General features: G+C 32.2%; 1 protein-coding gene across 1 annotated transcript; it reads right to left on the bottom strand.

The window, feature by feature from the left end:
• Window positions 1–6,116: 6,116 nt before the first annotated feature.
• LOC127722211 (uncharacterized) lies at window positions 6,117–18,736 on the bottom strand. The gene is made up of 3 exons (XM_052229116.1): window positions 18,527–18,736; window positions 7,426–7,540; window positions 6,117–6,288 (listed from the first exon to the last, which is right to left on the bottom strand). Exons 1-3 carry the CDS (start codon window positions 18,612–18,614, stop codon window positions 6,156–6,158), a joined length of 336 nt encoding a protein of 111 aa, XP_052085076.1. The 5' UTR covers window positions 18,615–18,736; the 3' UTR covers window positions 6,117–6,155.
• Between the last annotated feature and the right edge of the window lie 1,021 nt (window positions 18,737–19,757).

Below are 19,757 nucleotides of genomic sequence, written 5' to 3'. Positions count from 1 at the left end.
GTGTAATTTTTTTAGCAAAAATTGAAAGTTTAACTGACTGCATGGTGATGTGAACAGTGAATAAATCTAACGTTACGGCGCTTTTTTTGGTTCTTTTAATGCTGTACCTTGCCGCCTTTGACGCACTGGCGCCTCGTCAATTCGTAACACATTTACATAAACTGGACAGTGTTTTAAAGATTATATGTTGTTGATTGCGGGGAGCGATGGATCCTTGAAAAATATGTGAACATGGGGTATCTTTTCGGGGGAAAACTCAAAATTTTGTTGATTTTCTTCAAAATTAGAAACCTTATTGACGAAATTTGATTAGGATACATACAATATTTTACTGTTCTCAACTTCAGGATAATGCATGCAAAATTTTGAAGTCTGTTTACGTTTCTATGAATAGCGCTAGGTCCCGATAGGATATTAAATTGTTGCATATGATATATATAGCGAAAAATAAACGTTGTGGATAATATTACCGATTTTCACATTGTTATGAAATATAGATACAAAAAGGTAGAGTCTATATCTTTTAGCCTAGTTTGAAGAGCTAAAATTCAAGTTTCCTTTGATATTTTATTTTTAACTGACATCGAATGAAAAAGGGTTTTTTTGTAATTTTTACCAACGTCGATAACACCAATTAAGCATTACGGCAGATATGAGTTTATTGACGTGACGTTCCCACAGAGTCCCTACCCCTAGTTTTATGTTCATATAACATCGGTACTGAGTTGTTTGAGGTGCATAACCACTATAAAAGTTCTTATAGCACTGCTATTTAGTTATTCGAGGTGTATGACCCCTAAATAATGTTCATATATCACTGGTATTGAGTTGTATGACCACAGAAAAACGTTCTGATAACACCGCTGCTGATTTGTTCGAGGTATAATGACCCCTAGATAACGTTCACATAACACTGGTACCGAGTTGTTTGAGGTGTATGACCACTATAAAACAGTCTTATAGCACTACTACTGAGTAATTCGAGGTGTATGACCCTTAAATAACGTTCATATATCACTGTGTACCGAGTTGTTTGAGGTTTACAACCACTATAAAACGTTCCTACAGCACTGCAGCTAATTAGTTATTCGAGGTGTATAATCTAGTTAACGTTCAAATAACACTTGTACTGAGTTGTTTGAGATGTATGACTACAATAAAACGTTCTAATAGAACTGCTGCTATGTTATTCGACGTGTATGACCTCGAGATCTATAACGTTCATATAAAACTGATACTGAATTATTTGAATTGGATGACCAATATAAAATGTTTTTATAGCACTGTAACTAAGTTATTCAAGATGTATTACCCTAGATAAATAGAGAATATCATATGGCTTTTTCAATATCACATCCGTATCAACCCGAGACACCAATATAATCCCAAGAGCTCTGCTCGAGGGATTATATTGGTTGAGGGTTGATACGGTGTGTGATATTGAAAAAGCCATATCATATACACTTTATTATATACATATACCTCACGTAGATGTTTTTTATGTGACATGACGTCATACAGGTAAGGAGGTTTGAAATGGCGTCATACAGATTATAGGTTTGACATGACGTCATACAGATTAGGGGTTTGATAAAGCCTTTGCAACAGTGACTGCAATCGATGACGTGACGTCATACATATTAAAGGTGTGATAAAGCCTTTGTAACCGTGCTGATATCGATATCATCACGGTCGGCTGATACAGCATGCTTGCCAATGATTGTATTAAACATACAATTTATCTGTATTTACTACTAAGTATATAATAACGTTCATATAATACTGGTTCTGAGTTCTTTGAGGAATATGACTACTATAAAACGTTCTTAAAGCACTGCTGCTGAGTTATTCGAGGTGTATGACCTCTAGATAACGTTCATATAACGCTTGTACTGAGTTGCTCGAGGTGCATGACCACTATAAAATGTTCTTATAGCACTGTTACTGAGTTATTCGAGGTGTAAGACCCCTAGATAACACTGGTACTGAGTTGTTTGAAGTGCATGACCTCTACTTAACTTCAGATAACAATGCTACTGAGTTATTCGAGATGCATGACCCCTAGTTTATGTTCATATAACATCGGTACTGAGTTGTTTGAGGTGTATGACCACAATAAAACGTTCTTATAGCATTGCTACTGAGTTATTCGAGGTGTATGACCGCTAGATAACGTTTATATACTGCTACCGACCCCTAGTTAACGTACATATAACACTGGTACTGAGTTGTTTGAGGTGTATGACCCCCTAATAACGTTTATATACAAGTTTTACGGAGATGTTGGACGCTTTAACCACTACACCGCAGTTATCATATTTTGGGATACTTATTTTGATTAATGGTAGTCAAGACTGCTGTGTGTATCCTCTCCGTGTAGTGACTTCACCGCAAATTTCCTAAATGTAGTTTGTTTTCGGTGTGTATGTGTTAAGGTAGTTACTTTGTTTTTGGAAAACAAAAAGCGATCCAATTGCAATTTATACTTTATTTACCTTCAAATGTTTATTTTTTTGTTACTGTTACTGTTACTGTTTTTGTTAGTGGTATTGTTTATCCTTTACACGCACTGGGAATACAAGTAGTCATTTTCCGGGCATTTGCCAAATGTAGTGACTTTTCCGGGTAGGTCTGTATGTGTGTGTGTGTTTAGTTTGATCAGTATATTAAAGTGATTATGTTATATAGGCAAAACCTATAGTTATGTTTTCCCTCAATGCTCCTTAAGTAATAAGTTAGTACTTTATTTTGATTTTTAATATTTTTTCGAGCGTCGTCTTCCTTATAGGCGATGGCGTATAAAATTAAAAGTATCGTAAGTCGTTTTATCCCTAATTTAAGGGAAAATATGCGAAAACATTTATATATTACCTTTAAAATAATATAGTGTACATATACTAGTACATTGAATAACAAATAAATAAACAGATCAAATGAAAGTGTAATACTGCATGGGACATTTTTTCCTAGGTCATATTTTTATGATAGCTTTATTTCTAAAATAAAATAACTTTTGATATAAATTCTCCCCTTTTTATTAAAATGTATTTTAAAGAGTTCTGTCAAATATTTTTGTGAGGTGGTTTTCCAAAGTAAAATGGTTGTTTACGGTTTATTTTTTTTTTCAAAAAATCTATATGTTGATAATATGATATCTAAATTTTTGACTACGTGGTGTTCTTTAAAAAGTAAATTAGCAAAAATGTCGAATTCCGAGAAAAATCCAAAACGGAAAGTTTCTAATCAAATGGCAAAATCAAAAGCTCAAACACATCTCAAACGAAAGGACGTGGCTTGGTACATGTATTTTCTGATTCCATTATATTGACATCGATGTGTGAAAAAAAAAAAAAAACAGACATAATAGGTAAAAATGTCAAAAATATGGGTACAAATAAGGCCGGGAAAAGGTACCGGTATTTGAGGTATCCACTAACAAATGTCAAAACTATCAATAAAGTATGATTTACTAAAAAAAAAAAAAAAAAAATATGGATACAGCATTAATGTACATTCGGAAGACATGTAAAATGCAATGGCATTATCTATTATGAATCTATAAATCAAATACGAAAAGATTTCACCTTGTGTTATTACCAATTACTTAGTATAACACTTACATTGTGCATGTTTTATCGATATCAGAACAAAGTTTAGCCGAGGTTATCTTTCTCGAATAAAAAAAAACCTCCTTAAATATCTAAAATAATCATAAAATAAACGAGTTCTTCAATCTTTTGAAAAAGCAAGAATTATCTTTATTTGAGCCACTACCAATTAGTGAAGAGTTTTTTTTTAATGTTACTGTCCCACTAGGTAAATGAATTACAAAGGAACTATCCTTTTGTATTTTTTCTATGCCACGTAAGGGAGCTACCATTTGATTTTTATGGGAGGGCTAGGATGAAATTTGAAAGGCAGGACAGGAGTTTTGAGTAAAAAAAAAAGGCAGGATGAGCAACTTGGCAAAAAAAAGGCAGGATGACAATTTATGTAAAAAAAGTCAGGATAAAGTAATAAAAAAAAGGCAGGACCGAATAGAGTGAAAAATAAAAAGGCAGGACAGAGATTACAACTTAAAAAAAATGCAGGACAAAATTGTTCATCCTAGCCCCCCATAAAAATCAAATGGCGCCTTAACCCCAAATGTCGTTCATGTATGCAACTAATAATCATATAGCCTTCAACGCAAAGCCTTGTCCTATGCCGCATAACAAGCTATATATAGTTATACAATGACCAGTGTAAAACAATTCAAAAGAGAAAGACTACGGCTTGATATATAAATAAAACAATAAAAGAAAAAGTAATAGGAACTCAACAACAAACGAAAACCATTGCTTGAACCACATTCCCGTTACACCATCGGACTTTAGCGTGTCATACCATCACACTTTAGCGTGTCATACCATCACACTTTAGCGTGTTATCTGATCTCACTTAAAAAACAAACAACCGGGCATCGCACTTTAGCGTATGAAACCATCGCATTTTAGCGTAGACCATCGGACTTTAGCGTGACCATCGCACTTTAGAGTACCGTCGCACTTTAGAGTCCTATATATATATATAGAAAATTTTATCCAATTCCATCGCCTATTAAAACAAATTCTACGGGCTCTGTGTTGTATTTACTTTGGTTTACAACTATCAATGACTTCTATGAACCTAAGATGCTAATGAAACAGGAACAAAACGATACAAACAATATTTAGAGATCAAAATACATTTTACCTTCTTCAATTATACCTATTATAATAACATGTTAACTGCAAAAAGTAAAATAACATAAAAAACTAAACTAGAAATATTCAAAACAGACAGTCCATTATTAAATGGCATAATCAAAAGCTCAAACACATCGAACGAATGGAAAACAACTGTCATGTTCCTCACTTGGCAGAAAATGGTGGATTAAACCTGGTTTGATAGCTAGCTAAACTTCTTCCTTGTCTGACAGTCGCATAGAACACATATATTGACAAGAAAGTGAGCAAAAGAATGCTGGACAGGAGGCGGATTAAGGGGTGACAGGGGGATTTTGTGGAAAAAATTTTGGTTGCTTATATAGGGAATCACTGAACCATGATACTGGAGCGGGCCCCCTCGATCTGGATCCGCCACTGATCTAAAATTATATATTTATATATATATATATATATATATATATTATATAAGAACATCAGTTGTTCGACCTGCTAGTCAAATGCGTTTTGCTAAAATAGACTTTTTCACTTTTTTTTGGTCTTTTGGAAATTGTTGTTTGTGCTGTATTTAGACCCCTCTACCAAGAAATTTGTTTTGCATGCACACGTAAAAAAAAATTGCGGTTTTTATCCAACGCAATCATAGGTTTGAACGTTGTTTTCAATTTAGACTTTTTATATTTTTTCGTTTGGGCTTGTATTATATTTTCCTTCGGGTTTATATGATCCGTTCATCCTATTTCGACTCTTTAAAATTCAAGAGTCTATCCTAAATTGAGGTAAATCATATGGCCTTCCAAATACCGTTTCGATCCCTAACATCACTGAAGAGACATTTATTGTCGAAATCCGGATATGGTGTACAAATTTTTGCACCTCATGTTTGTGGTATACCATCTTTTCCACAAGTTTATTGTTTTCTGTTTGGTATTTAATTAATATTAAGATCCATTTTGTTAGATCTGGTGATCAATTTATTTGGCAATCGCCAATGGCAGTCAGCAGGGTTTAAGAACATCAGTTGTTCGACCTGCTAGTCAAATGCGTTTTGTTAAAATAGACTTTTTCACTTTTTTTTTGGTCTTTTGGAAATTGTTGTTTGTGCTGTATTTAGACCCCTCTACCAAGAAATTTGTTTTGCATGCACACGTATAAAAATTGCGGTTTTTATCCAACGCAATCATAGGTTTGAACGTTGTTTTCAATTTAGACTTTATATATATATATATATATATATATATATATATATATATATATATATATATATATATATAAACAACTATGTCAACAACAACAAAAAACACTTTTGAATAAAGTATATAAAATGGAAATGTAGTTGAAATCTTTCGGGCTAGGGACCGTTCACAGAAGATATAAATCAAATATTTACAGAAAATGTTTAATATTGAATCATAACTGTGTATTATTGTATGTGTGTTTGTTGCTTCGCTAATATCCTGGGACTCCAGCTACACCCTCTGTACAGGGTATTGACTCGTCAGAAATCTTGACAACTACTTCTTTACATCCCCGTTTTACTACTTTACAATCGTCTGGGTGGGATGTTATTTTCATACCCATTCTGTAATACAAAAGGTTATTTCAATAATAAGTCGTCGAGAGGAACGCTGCTAAACAAGAAATCACAAATGGATAAAAAAAGTTTGATGGGAAGAGAACAGCATAAGGTAGCAATACACAGTTCAAAGTTTAGTTTCGCATTATGGCCATGGTGAATTTTTTAAATATGAAAGTTTTTGTACAATAAAATAGATTTTTTAGATAGTTGAAGAATAGTATAGCCTTCCAAGTGGGTTTATATGATAATTTATATTGTTTTTGGCATGTTTTATAGGCCATCTTACTGTTTGACAGTCCGTATTTTCCTATCCGCACCGCCCTAGATCTAGAAATTATTGTAGTGATTTTCAACAAAGATTTGTTGCTCGATCTTTTCAATTCAATTTTATGGAAAAACAAGCAAAAATGCATATGATTTTTTTGGACCTCTTGATAGATATAGGTCTATGGTTTCAGGAAAGGTATCACTCTAATTGATTGAAATTTTCCTTTGGGCCAAATTTTTGAGACTTTTGTGACATGTTCACCCCCTTTTTCGCAATATTTTGTATCAAATAAATGCAGATTGTTGTCATGGTTACACCAAAATGAGATTATATTTCACCTTTTTAACTATTAAAAATATAATCTATGGAAGATGCTCTTTCCAGAAATATACACATGCATAACACAAATAGTAAGCCTTATTTATTAGATAGGAAGGAAAAGAGGGTGGTTAAAAATTATGAGTGTCAATTTTAAGATTTTTTCCTAATTGTGTATTGCTACCTAAAAGGACAGCATTGTATTTAACACGCAATATAAAAACTGCCGTGAGAATGAAAAACGTGCAATTGATAAGGTCATAAATCACGACACTATATGGTGCACACAAGACATGAGTAACGGTCATCCAAGACTAACCTCATTTTTATTTTTTTGTTCAAAACTTCATGGTTTATGCAGAAGCGTTCCCGGATTTTGAGGGGGAAAAGGGGGAAAATTATACAACGATAAGGACGGAACATGTAAAATGTCTATGCATTTAACCATATGTAGTATCATAAACGGGCCTCGAGACCCCTCCCACCCTCCGCTAAAGCGGCCTCTGCTAATACGATTAATTCTAATTGCCCTGATCCATACTACACATACTTACGGACAACACTGTACGACAGCGGGCATTATACATCTACAAAGCTCACAATCAACACGCTTGGCGGCTCCACGTGCAATATGCTGATTTCCTGTTAAACATCCTAACCCTTTACCAGCTACAAAATATATAGAATTATGTGCGTTTTATAAATAAAAGTATGAAGATACTCTGGATTGGCGATGTATTGATAAGTTTCAATGATTTGTTACAACATCATAAGGTCTACAGAAAAACACCGTCAGTTATATGTGTGTCATTTTCAAAAAATATCCAATTTTGATGCCTCGTTCACACGTACGTTTAATTCGAATTGAATTCGAATCCAATGCGAATCGAATTCGCTAATCGCGTTCACACACTCTTCTTTTTTAATTCGCATCGAATTCGAATTGGCTCATTCGAATTATCCAATACGCATCAGAAATGCGTTTTCGTCAATACGAATTAGTTAATTCGCATAAATTCGAATACACCTTATCGCTATTTGTCCGCCATTACTGGACATAATAGTAAATATCTGACGCCACAATGGAAAAGTGATTGTTGTATGACGGTAAAAGTTCGAGCGGGACTGATTCTCGGGTCAAGCGGGATTAGCGATAAGGTGTATTAAACTGTGGTGTGGACACTTTCTAAATTCTAATTCGAATTAAATTATAATAAATTAATTGTTGATGCGAATTAAAAGTATAACGTCGTTTGGACAGTAAAGCAAATTTGACGCGCATTGCAATTCGAATTAGAATTTACGTTCGGACGTAAAACGTTTCGAATGCGAATTAAACTAATTCGAATCAGTTAATGCGAATCGAATTCGAATAACGTGTGAACGCAGCATGAAATTTTGAAATTGATTTACAGTTACTTATTCAAACAACCCTCGTCATTAGCAAATCAAAACAAACAGTACTTATAGAACAACATATAAAAAGATGCAATCTTGATAATGTCATACAAGAATATATATATAAACATTTTTGATAGGTGGTGCAATATTTTGTCTCTCCTGTTACCATGTTCAAAAGAAATTTCGGGTTATTTAGAAAGGGTTTCGATAAAATTTTAAGCTTGTTTTTCGTAGCCAATAAGGCCTAAAAAAAATAATCTGCGTTTCCGGTAACATCATTTTGAAAAATAGGATCGGTAGGAACTTCTGTTAGGCGGAACAAATATACGTTGACACAACTGCTGTGCAAATTTCTTGGATTTTAACCTATTCGGAATACCTTTTGACATAAATAAAATGTTTTACTGGCTTTCTGTGCCAGTAGAAGCAAGTTAGATAAATAATTATGTCGAGTAACAGAAGCCTGTGTCAAAAACAGGGTCGGTTGATACCAATTTTTTTTTTTTTTGAAGATCCAATAAAAAAATTAGGGTCGGGGCTAAAAAAAAAGGGTCGGTCGGGTTACCGGAAACACAGATTTTTTTTTTCTCAGCCTAAGATGGTTTTCAAGAGTAAAAACTTCTAAATATATTCATTCTGTGAAATAATAGATTATTTGCCAATTTTCCATGTTGTACTGAAAAATGCTTCTAAAAATTGGTTTTCAAAGGTTATAAAAATAACCACCAGTAATGCAAGTCTAAGATAGCAATTGATAATGTTCAGCATTTGTTCTCTCTTTCAAATAAACCCAACATCAAGTAAATCCCTCGCACGTTGGTTTACTTTTGTTTTTATTTTATTGGTAACAGGAACGTACGTTAATGATAAATCACTATATTAAATTCTATCCTGTTACCTTTTTGTCTATCCTGTTACCGATAGCAGTATTGCACCTGCAAATGCTAAATTGCGAAGATTAAGACGTTATAACCTTTAGATGAGTTCAAACAACGAAACATTTCATTATGTGTGCAACCATATGTTATTATAAACATTTTAAAGACGTTTCTGTCTACTATTGTCTATCATGTTACTGTAACCATAGCAACCATAGTAACAGGATAGACATAACAGGATAGACAAATTTCTTCATTTTTGATTGTGAAATAACTACTCCCTTCGATGAAGTGATTATGTTTTTATGTTGTGATTTTGGTTTCCAACACGTTATTGCACTTTTTGCAAGTACAATATTGGTGTAATTAATCAATATGTTGGTAACAGCATTATGAGACATGACAAAAAAGTACCCACTATTTTTTTTCACTAAATGTCTTGAAATTTCTTTTCTCTACACTGTTATACAAGAAACGTGCTGTGTTAAATGTTAAGGTAACTTTGCGATTTTGAAATCAACACTGACTAGTTCAATATTCATAGAGACAAAAAATTACGGATGATTTAAGTAGCGGTAACAGGATGGACATGAACTTCATGTACGCTAATTGAATATAGTTTGTAGAAAAAATATACATATAATGATAAAGAAGCTACGATTTTTCGTTAGAGTTATTATTTACGTTCTTAAAAAGTCCCTTTTGCAGATATCAAGGCAATCAGAAAATAGGAAAAAAAATCATTTGAAATGTGTTACTCGGACACTGTACGCACATAAATTACGCAAAAATCGGACTTAAATATATTTTAATCTTATCAAAATAGATCTAAATCGTGTTTATTTTTAATGTTCTGACTCATAAATCCTACAAACGGTCATTTAAACACTTACAACTGCATTTTCCATTAGGAATAAAAAATTTAGCATGTGTGTACTGAAAATTCGACATTTTTTGAAAATGACCCATGTCTTGAACTTAATTTATACCTGATTTACCTTTAGAAATCAGAAGCTGGCATATCTCATTCATTAAGGTACAAATGTATAGCCCTATTTTTTGCAACAATAAAAACATAGGGTCATACGGTATTTTTGTGCATTCACATCGCCTTGTTTACAAACACTGTAGAATACTAGATTCGCACTTAATTCCTACACTGACTCCAATTTCTTTTCAGCACTGTAGTAAAAATATTTAGTGCATACAACATAATTTTTTTTATCTCTAGTTTTGATCCATATATCACAAAATAATTATTACAAACATTAGCAACCAATCAGAAGAGCACTGACTTCAATGTTATACAGAACGCGGGCGGTGTGTTATTTTAATTTACAGACGATTCAATACATTAAGTTTGCTGATTGGTTGTTTTCTAAGTTTTCATATATTTTCCTGTTACAAAAATAAACACTAAAAATTTGAAATAGAGAGTGAGCGATTTCCATTCCCGTATCTAATGGTTACGACAAATCTGTTGTTGTTCAAAGTTCCTATTATTTCCCTTGGTATATCACCGCAACAGATATTCTAAATACATGTGCCCAAAACATTACCATGCTGTATTTACAAATGTGATCAAGGCTCTTTTTTCCTTTAAAAAACGAACTGACATACTTTGATGGAGACTATATACTTGCGTACTGTGTAGTCGGACTCGGACTTCTCTTAAACTGAGTTTTACTGTGCGTACTGTTGTACGTTTGTTTTTTCTACATTGGCTAGAGGTATAGGGGGAGGGTTGAGATCTCAAAAAAACATGTTTAACCCCGCCGCATTTTTGCGCCTGTCCCAAGTCAGGAGCCTCTGGCCTTTGTTAGTCTAGTATCATTTTTAATTTTAGTTTCTTGTGTATAATTTGGAGTTTAGTATGACGTCCATTATCACTGAACTAGTATACATATTTGTTAAGGTGCCAGGTGAAGGACGCCTCCGGGTGCGGGAGTTTCTCGCTGGATTGAAGACCCATTGGTGGCCTTCGGCTGTTGTCTGCTCTATGGTCGGGTTGTTGTCTCTTTGACACATTCCCTATTTCCATTCTCAATTTTAATTTTATAGTTGCCCGTTTATATCATACTATTATATCCTAATAATTTAATTTTGGATGTAACGCGTCTTCTGATTGGCTGACGTTGTTTTGTTTATCAGCTCATAGACATAATTTTGTCATGTGACCGTGACGTCATCAACGTTTTTTCATGGTTTACTTAGGTTTAAAATGGAATTTAGAATTAAATTATAAGAAATGACTGTAATATTTTTTCTGTCTATTCGAAATAACATAAAAAATGTGGTGCACACTTTAAAATAACCCGCTACGCGGGTTATTCAGTGTGCACCATATTTTTGATGTTATTTCTTCATAGACACAGTTGGAAAGCAAGTCCTTGGAAACGTCCGTTGTCGTCAAGTTCTATCAGCAACAATAGCAGGGGGAATTAATTAGGTGGCGCTACAGTCGTCGGTGACGTCAAAAAGTCCGCGAAATAAATCGGCTAAAAAATCGACGTTTAAACTATTTTTTTCAACTTGTCATGCTTTTATTATAATTGATTTTTAAAGTTTGTAGATTTTGTGAACAATATAGTTTCAATACGACATTGAAACATTGTCGAAAATAACTTTTATTTGCTATTACTTTATCCTGTCCGTTCTAAAAATGATCAGCCATCTTTTTTGTTCACCAAAAACATCGAATTTATATAACTTGACGTTTGCGTATCCAAATACGGAATAGAACGTTAAAAATCTTAAATGAAACCGGGTAACCTATTTCAAATTTCTCCACAATTATGAAGCCATCATTTTTTACTATTATACATCAATTTTGGTGACCACCAGTCATATCAATTTGTACCTGGTTTTGGCTGCGTTTCTACTTCAAAACAGTAGAGTTCAACTTCTTTTCATTGTACCTGTTTCCAAAGTACTCTGAAATACTGATTTTATTATAGATATGAATGAAATTGTGATTAAAAATTGTTGTTTTTCACAATTCCATACGATATCTCCATTTTAAAGTAATTAAACCCCTTTTTGATCCCCTTCACAAATTGACGGTGACATTGTTGTCTTTTTCAACATACGTCACATATAACGTTTACAAAATATGTGTCAGGGTCATGTGCATAGTGAAAATTTACACATTGGACAAGTGAAACAACAAACAAAGTTCTTCTTTATGGCGTTTGAAACTATAGGTCTAAGAAAATTTCATTTATACTGGAAGCAAATATGACAAATTAATGATGGCCTATGGATAAACAAAAGCACAAAAATAGCAATAGAAAATGCATTGCAAAGAAAATTTCTGGAGGAAAAAACATTTGAAAAAAGGAAATGAAGGTCAGTTAATAGTATATTTATATTTCATAAGTTAAAAACCTTGCTTATCAATTATCTCTTTACTAAGTAAGCTACATTAATAAGAGCAAACACTAGCTTTTCAAGTCAAACAAGAAATTAATTCATAGAGATGTGTGCTTACAAAATTGAATTTATTCAAATGGCAAAATCTTGTCAAATTTAATCATCATTGTTCATTATTAAAGTAAAATGCACAATATTTGTCATACCAACTTTCATTTCTGAGATTAATATCCAATTATTCATGTAAAATATACAATACTTTGTTTATAAATATGTAAAGCAGCAGATACAGTCAGCAACCTGAAGAGAAGAAACCCCAATTTTTTTTTCAAAATGTTTACTTTCATAATCTATAAAATGCAAAAGTTTAAAATAGCCTTCCAAGACGTCATAATTATTTGGACTATAAAATACCCTGAGAAATTGGACAAGGGCTACTGTGCTAGCTAATCTAATAGTTTTACATAATAATGATCTTAAAATTCAAAATTATGTCACTTTCACTTATAATTTTAAGCATTATTTTTTTACAGAATTTTTGTCATTTTTTTGGTAAACTTATCCTTTTTCTGTATGATATTTTCTAGGCTTCAACTTAGAAACATAGGCTTGAGTTAAAAGGCTTTTTTACTTTGAAGAAACTAAATTGTGACTCTTGGTCCCACTTTATTAAAATATAAAATATAAATGGTCAGTATTATTATTTTTCAGAAAGATTATTTAAATTGTATACAGTATGTTTTATTGAATTAAACATTGTTAGAAGAAGTTACATTAGGAGTGATCCCATATCCCATTATAAAAATTACAAACTGAAAGTAAATTTCATCAGCCAGGGCTAATTTATATCAATTCAGCTAGGTTTCTAGATGTAATTTTTACCAATTTTTTGTCTTTTAATTTTTACCTGTAATCCTTCTCTGAAAAGTAGAGAAGTATCTCTTCTTAATATTATAATAACATAGTTGTTAATCGACTTTCTTTTAATTTTCTTCTTGATTTTTGTAAAATAAACTCCTTTTTATTCATTTTGGTGGGTTTTTATTTTTGACTGGTGATATCAAGGGGAGATACATGTTACCACTTGCACAAATCGGCAAAAAAAACAACCGCTTCGTGTTGAACATAACTTGACGTTTGCGTATCCAAAACTGTATTGCCTAGATATTCATATCGAGTGTTTGTCTTAATGAGATGCTTTATTAAATTTAAATTCAGCCCATCATTTTTAGTTTCCTCGAAAATATTTAGATTTTTCGATCAGGAGCATTGACAATTTTCTCACAAACTTCAAGTTTGAAGATAAAATAAAGAATAAAGGACTTTGAGTTGATGTGTAAGTTTTGACGAGTTAAATGTATGTATATTCAAGATTATTTTGGTCAATAAGTTTTTACCATGACAGTAGTATTTTAGTGAGTAAAAGTGAGGTTTGTCTCATCCGTAGTTTTACTGAATTTTCACGGTCACGTGACTCTATTGTTGCTGATAGACTTGGGGTCAAACCGTGACCTGCTTTCCAACTGAACGTAGTATTTACAAATCGGCCTAAAATCGGCCCGTGGCACAGAATACGTTAAAGTTATGACTGTCCATTCAAAATTCTAATGCAACTATTTTGTATCAATGGTTCTGATTGGATGACAGTAAGCGTAAAATTCTCTATGTCCTTGTCTGTAACTAGGGAAGCCGACATTTTGAATTCCGGAATGTATTGACATGTAATTTCTCCAATAATAAGCAAAAAAAACTTACATTTTGTACCTAAAATTTTCTTTTAATCAAATTTTATTCCATTCTGAAGCGGACAAAAAGCCAGAAAACGCCCGGTGTTTACGTTGGATGCCGGAAGCTTACCTATGAAGTATTGTTACTTTCCTTAAAAGTCCTTATTTATGAAATTTCAGCATTTTACCTTCAAATATGCAAGAGTCGAACCAAATTATCTCAAAAAGTAAGTCATGAAGGTATATTTTGTTTTGCATAATTCAAAAGAACACATCGAAATTGACCTTCTTCCAAAATTTCAAGAAAAAAATCAACGAGGGATCTCTACTGTATCATATGCCCTTAAAAACTATTGAACTGTCTAGATATTTCAAAGAACCATGCTCTACACAAATTGATTTTTTGGGGGGATTTCAATTTAATTTTTCATCATTTTTTTTTGGGGCGAAAACTTTTAGCAAAAAAAAGAATATAGCCAAATATCAGATGCATGGGGATAAGAATCTAGGATTTTTTTGTTATAGCCTCAACGTGGAATTACATTTTGCCAACTTAATACGAGTTCTTTTCGGTTATTATGGAACGGACACTGTAATTTAGATTTACAAAGTTGGGATGTAAGAAGGGAATTAATAAAAAAAATTATGATCATTGAATAGCAAAGAAGAAAAAATCGACAGCAAATAAAAGAACCACTGGTATTATACATCTACTCTAAGATCTCCATTTTTTTTTTATTTTTTAAGGCCTTCTCCTAATTTGAACGAAAGAGATAAGATTTAAGTCATTTGATTAACCCCTGAAACACTGATGCATTTGTTTTATTTTACGTGTTTGTCAAAAGTTACTTAATCATAAACTCACTTTACTATGTTAAGTTTAGGGGTGTGTCTTTTAGTGAACAGTCCTTTCTGCAATACGGAACAGTTATGAATAAAAGGAGATGCAGGGGGTATAAATCAATGAGACAGCAAGCAAACAACAAAACCCCAAATAGACATATAGATGACATTTTTTGGTATTAACGCAATGTGTCATGCCCTAAATAAGTTTTTCCTCAGTCTGGTTAAAATGAAGATCTGTCGTAATTTGCTAACTCCTGTTTATAAACATAACGAAACCAGAGATCTATATTATTTTAAGATGATTGGGTTTTCGTTTAGCAAATGTTGTTGTCTTCTTTATGATCTTACAAGAAAGGGGAGAATATTATATATACAGACAATTTTCAATTTATATTTTGATTGATTGTGGCTTTCTAAACATCTAGTTTGAAACATAATATTTTATTAAAGATTTTTATTTTAAATTTCTTTCGTTTAAATGGGCCATTTAGAATAATATATTCTTCAACAATGGTTACAGTGTGAATGTGCTTTAATATTTAACTAACAGATATAAAAAGGATGAGGAATTAGTATATGTATCCCCCCTTTCTCCTGTAATAGTTATTTAGATTTTGATATATCGTCATGATGTTTTGTTATTGTACAGAAAAAATATATCAGGTTGAAGGCCGTACGGTGACCTACACTTGCTCACTTCTACGCCATTTGATCTCTGGTGGAGAGTTGTCCTGTTGGTATACTATTATATAATAGTCTATAATTTTTTTTTTTCACTACAAAATCATCGGAAAACAATAAACTTTCCCCTCAAATTACACCGATTATGTGTTTGATTTTACTTATTTTGGTTGCTCTTACTTGACCGAGTACCATGATGTCCAAGGTAACCAGTCGACAAATTATATAATACGGAGTCAAAAGTCGGTAATATGAAAATAGTCTTTTAAGTCCACAAGACGCCTGTTTTGTCTGTTTCAAATGAAAAATTGGAAACCAAAATAGTAACAAAATTGAAGAGCATTAAAAAGAAAAAAAAAATAACAAAATGCAAATCAAATTCAAAACATAAAAATGCACTAGTTACGTAGTATACATAAATATACAGCCTGTACTGATTAGTTACTAGTATTTTTTATTTACTCAAATCATAAAGATGCAAACTACTAGTAAATCATATTTTGCAAATTCATTTCATGATTTGTTATTTATATTTGAACTTAATTGCATCTTTGATTCAAATTGTTTTTTTCTTTTTCATAATTCAGCCTCTTCTGATAAAATTTTTTTCAAAATACTACTGTTAGATTTTATACTGAGTGATGTGCTGATTTTGTGAAGAATAAAGAAGAACAAAAGAGTCAATTATGACTTAAATATCTATATTTTGGCCTATACGTAACGTTTATGCTTTTAGAAGTTCGGAAAATGTCATGACATTGAATTTTTGTCGATTATTATTTTATTTTTGTGTGGTCTCACATTTCAAAATTTGAAATGAAAATCTTTGTATATATATATATATATATTTTAACAACAAAACCTTTTTAGAACCAGTTTGACAAATTAAAATATATATATATATATATGTTTAGTCACAGTCTTTATGGTGTTTAAGATTCGGAATTTAAGATTATTCAAAATTATAAATTGTTTAGAATACTTTTATAACACCTTTCATAAATAAGTATACATAATAATGAAGCTTATTCACTCAAGATTTGGACCCTACAAGTTTTATTTATGTACGAGTTACAATTAGACGATACGAGGTAAAAAACCAAGAGGTGTACACGTTCACAAGAAAACGGTAAACTCTGACCTTTTATCACGTGACCAATGTCTTGAAATTAGACGCCATTAAATCGTTTGCCGTTCAACTGAAAAAATAAGATGTTTTATGATTGATTGTCAATGAGACATCCCTAAACCAGAGACCAACTGACATATACTATTTAAAAAACATGTTTTTTGTCAAGCTTATCCATAAATACTAAATATGTCTATTAAAATTGTGTTGGTTATAAATATTTATCAAAATCTTTATTAATTTATTCTTATAAGCATTTTGCAGCCATCAACTACTAAATGAAGACGACGGTGAGTGCCCGATAGTATCCCCGAGGAACCAGTAATGACGCACCTAAGGTTGTTTTGTCTCTGCATTTAATCTACCATTTAAAAGAATTAGAAAAACGGAATGGAATAAAAGATTGGTAACTTGTTATTATATTTCAATCATTAAACAGTTGATATTTGAAACAGTAATAGCAATAAAATTCATGTTTGCTAACATTACAAACGGACTGCCAACTAATGATGGGTACCAGTAATGACGCACTGTAAACAAACCAGTAAAAACCACTTGCACGTAACTGATAATCGAAAAATTGCTTCAATCCGGATTCTTTAAAATTAAAACTGTTCAACAGATTCAATTTTATTAACAACTTTTGATATTTTCATTCACTTTAATGATCATAATGATTGTAACACCAAATTTTTAATCAATTTAAATGTAACCTATATTTTGGTATATAATTGTTCAAAATTTAAGAAAGTGATATACATATTCCATATATTTGAAAATAAAAAGTAATTGCATTCATTAAACAACATTGACAATAATACATTTATCAATGTATACTTCATACATTGAATGAAAAAAAATCAATAAACCATAGAAAATTATATAAGCGACGATCATTTGTTCTACAGTGATTCCCGCTTAAATGTAAAACCATGTCACATGACAGTCACGTGATTTGAAAAACACAAAATGGGGAAGCATACGGTTACCTACTTTTCTTGACCAAAGTGGAGATAGGACTGATAATCTTTCGGGGAAGGGTAGAATTTTTTTGACCTTAATAAAATGGCGGAAATTGCATTGTCTTTAATATTTTAAGCAATAATAACATTTCTGGGCAGAGTTTTAGGCATCTTTGTTGTAGTCAGATGACCTTCAACATCATGTTATGTACAGCAAATGTTGATGACGTCACGGCTTTTGTTTAGAAATATAAAACCGTTAACTAAATCGGTGCGTCATTTCTGGTCCGCGTCAAAACAGGTACCAAGACGATAATTTATGACATAATATCTGACTTCATTTAGATGAATTTCGTTGACGTCACGAAACGCCAAACCCTTAGTACAAAACTTGTCAATATTCTTAATTTTCATAAAATCTTCTGTTTGTAATGTATGGTTTCACCCTCAGGTTTTGTGTAATGCGTGTCCAAAATACACCTTATCGCTATTTGTCCGCCATTACTTGACATCACACAAGTTCCCGTAAAATTTTGACGTAATAATAGAAAATATCTGACGCCACAATGGAAAAGTGATTGTTGTATGACGTCAAAAGTTCGAGCGGGACTGATTCTCGGGTCAAGCGGGATTAGCGATAAGGTGTATATTCTACTTACCTTGAACTTTCTTGAAATGGCATACCGCTTCACAGTAATAGACGGTCAAAATATACACCAAGAAAACTAGTTTGACAATATTCCTCATATTAATACCTCTGTATAACAGCTGATGTTATGTAGTAATAAGTCGTTAACTCGCCTTTTGCTGCCAAAGGGACGGTTTCTACACACAAAACTTGCTGATTGTTTAGAGCGTCAAAGATTCATGGTGACGTCACAATACAGAGGAGCACTGAACAACGTCAAAATACGGCACCAAAAGGACGATTTTGGCAGGAATGAAGCAAACTGAATTTAATGCATTATTTTTATACTTAAAACTGATGTCAACAAATGATACAGGATCATAAGCTTGTTAGTATTATAGTACCAACTCAATTAACGTGTTTACTAGTTATGAAGTTCGACATTTTCATGCAAAATGTCGCAAACTTTCGAGAAATTTGTTAAAACTTTTATTCATATATCTTTTAATCAGTATATGGGTCATTTTCAAAAAATGTCGAATTTTCAGTACACCCATGCTAAAAATTTTTATTTCTAATGGGAAATGCATTTGTAAGTGTTTAAATGAAAGTTTGTAAGATTTATGAGTCAGAACATTAATAATAAACACGATTTAATCTATTTTGATAAGATTAAAATATATTTAAGTCCTATTTTTGCGTAAGGGGACGACCATTTGATACTCTGGTGGGGGCCAGGAGGATTTGTTTTGGATTGGTTATTTTTTTTTGTGAACTAGAAGAAGAGATTATCTATTTTCTGCACTATTGAAGCATGATTTTTCATTTTCATTAAAACAAGGGACTGATTATTTATTTTCAAAATCATATTTATAATATTTGAAAACACAATTTTTAAATTATTTTTTTTTAATTCCTAAATAGATAATACATGTATAGTCAAATCATTATGTACCATTAAATCAGAATTAATCCTCCTCCTCTTTTAAAAGTTATGTCCAACATATTTGCCGAGCGGAGCGAATCGGTGAAGGTTTTGGGAGCCGCTGAAGATATAGAAAAATGATGCAAAATCTTGCTTTCTCTGCGTTTCCCAGATCCTTTCGTAATCTGAAACGCAAGTTCTGTTAATTATTTTTTCAACAATGTTTTGGTCACACAGCAAAATATATAGATTCAGTGTAAGACTTTTAGTTTTTTATGGGACAACATCAAAAAACCAATATGTAGGATAAAGCAAAAAGTGTAATTCACAAACTTAA

The sequence above is a fragment of the Mytilus californianus genome, unplaced genomic scaffold, assembly GCF_021869535.1.
Source record: "Mytilus californianus isolate M0D057914Y unplaced genomic scaffold, xbMytCali1.0.p SCAF_12, whole genome shotgun sequence".
Taxonomy (NCBI): Eukaryota; Metazoa; Mollusca; class Bivalvia; order Mytilida; family Mytilidae; genus Mytilus; species Mytilus californianus.
This window is presented reverse-complemented; position numbering and strand designations above follow the sequence as displayed.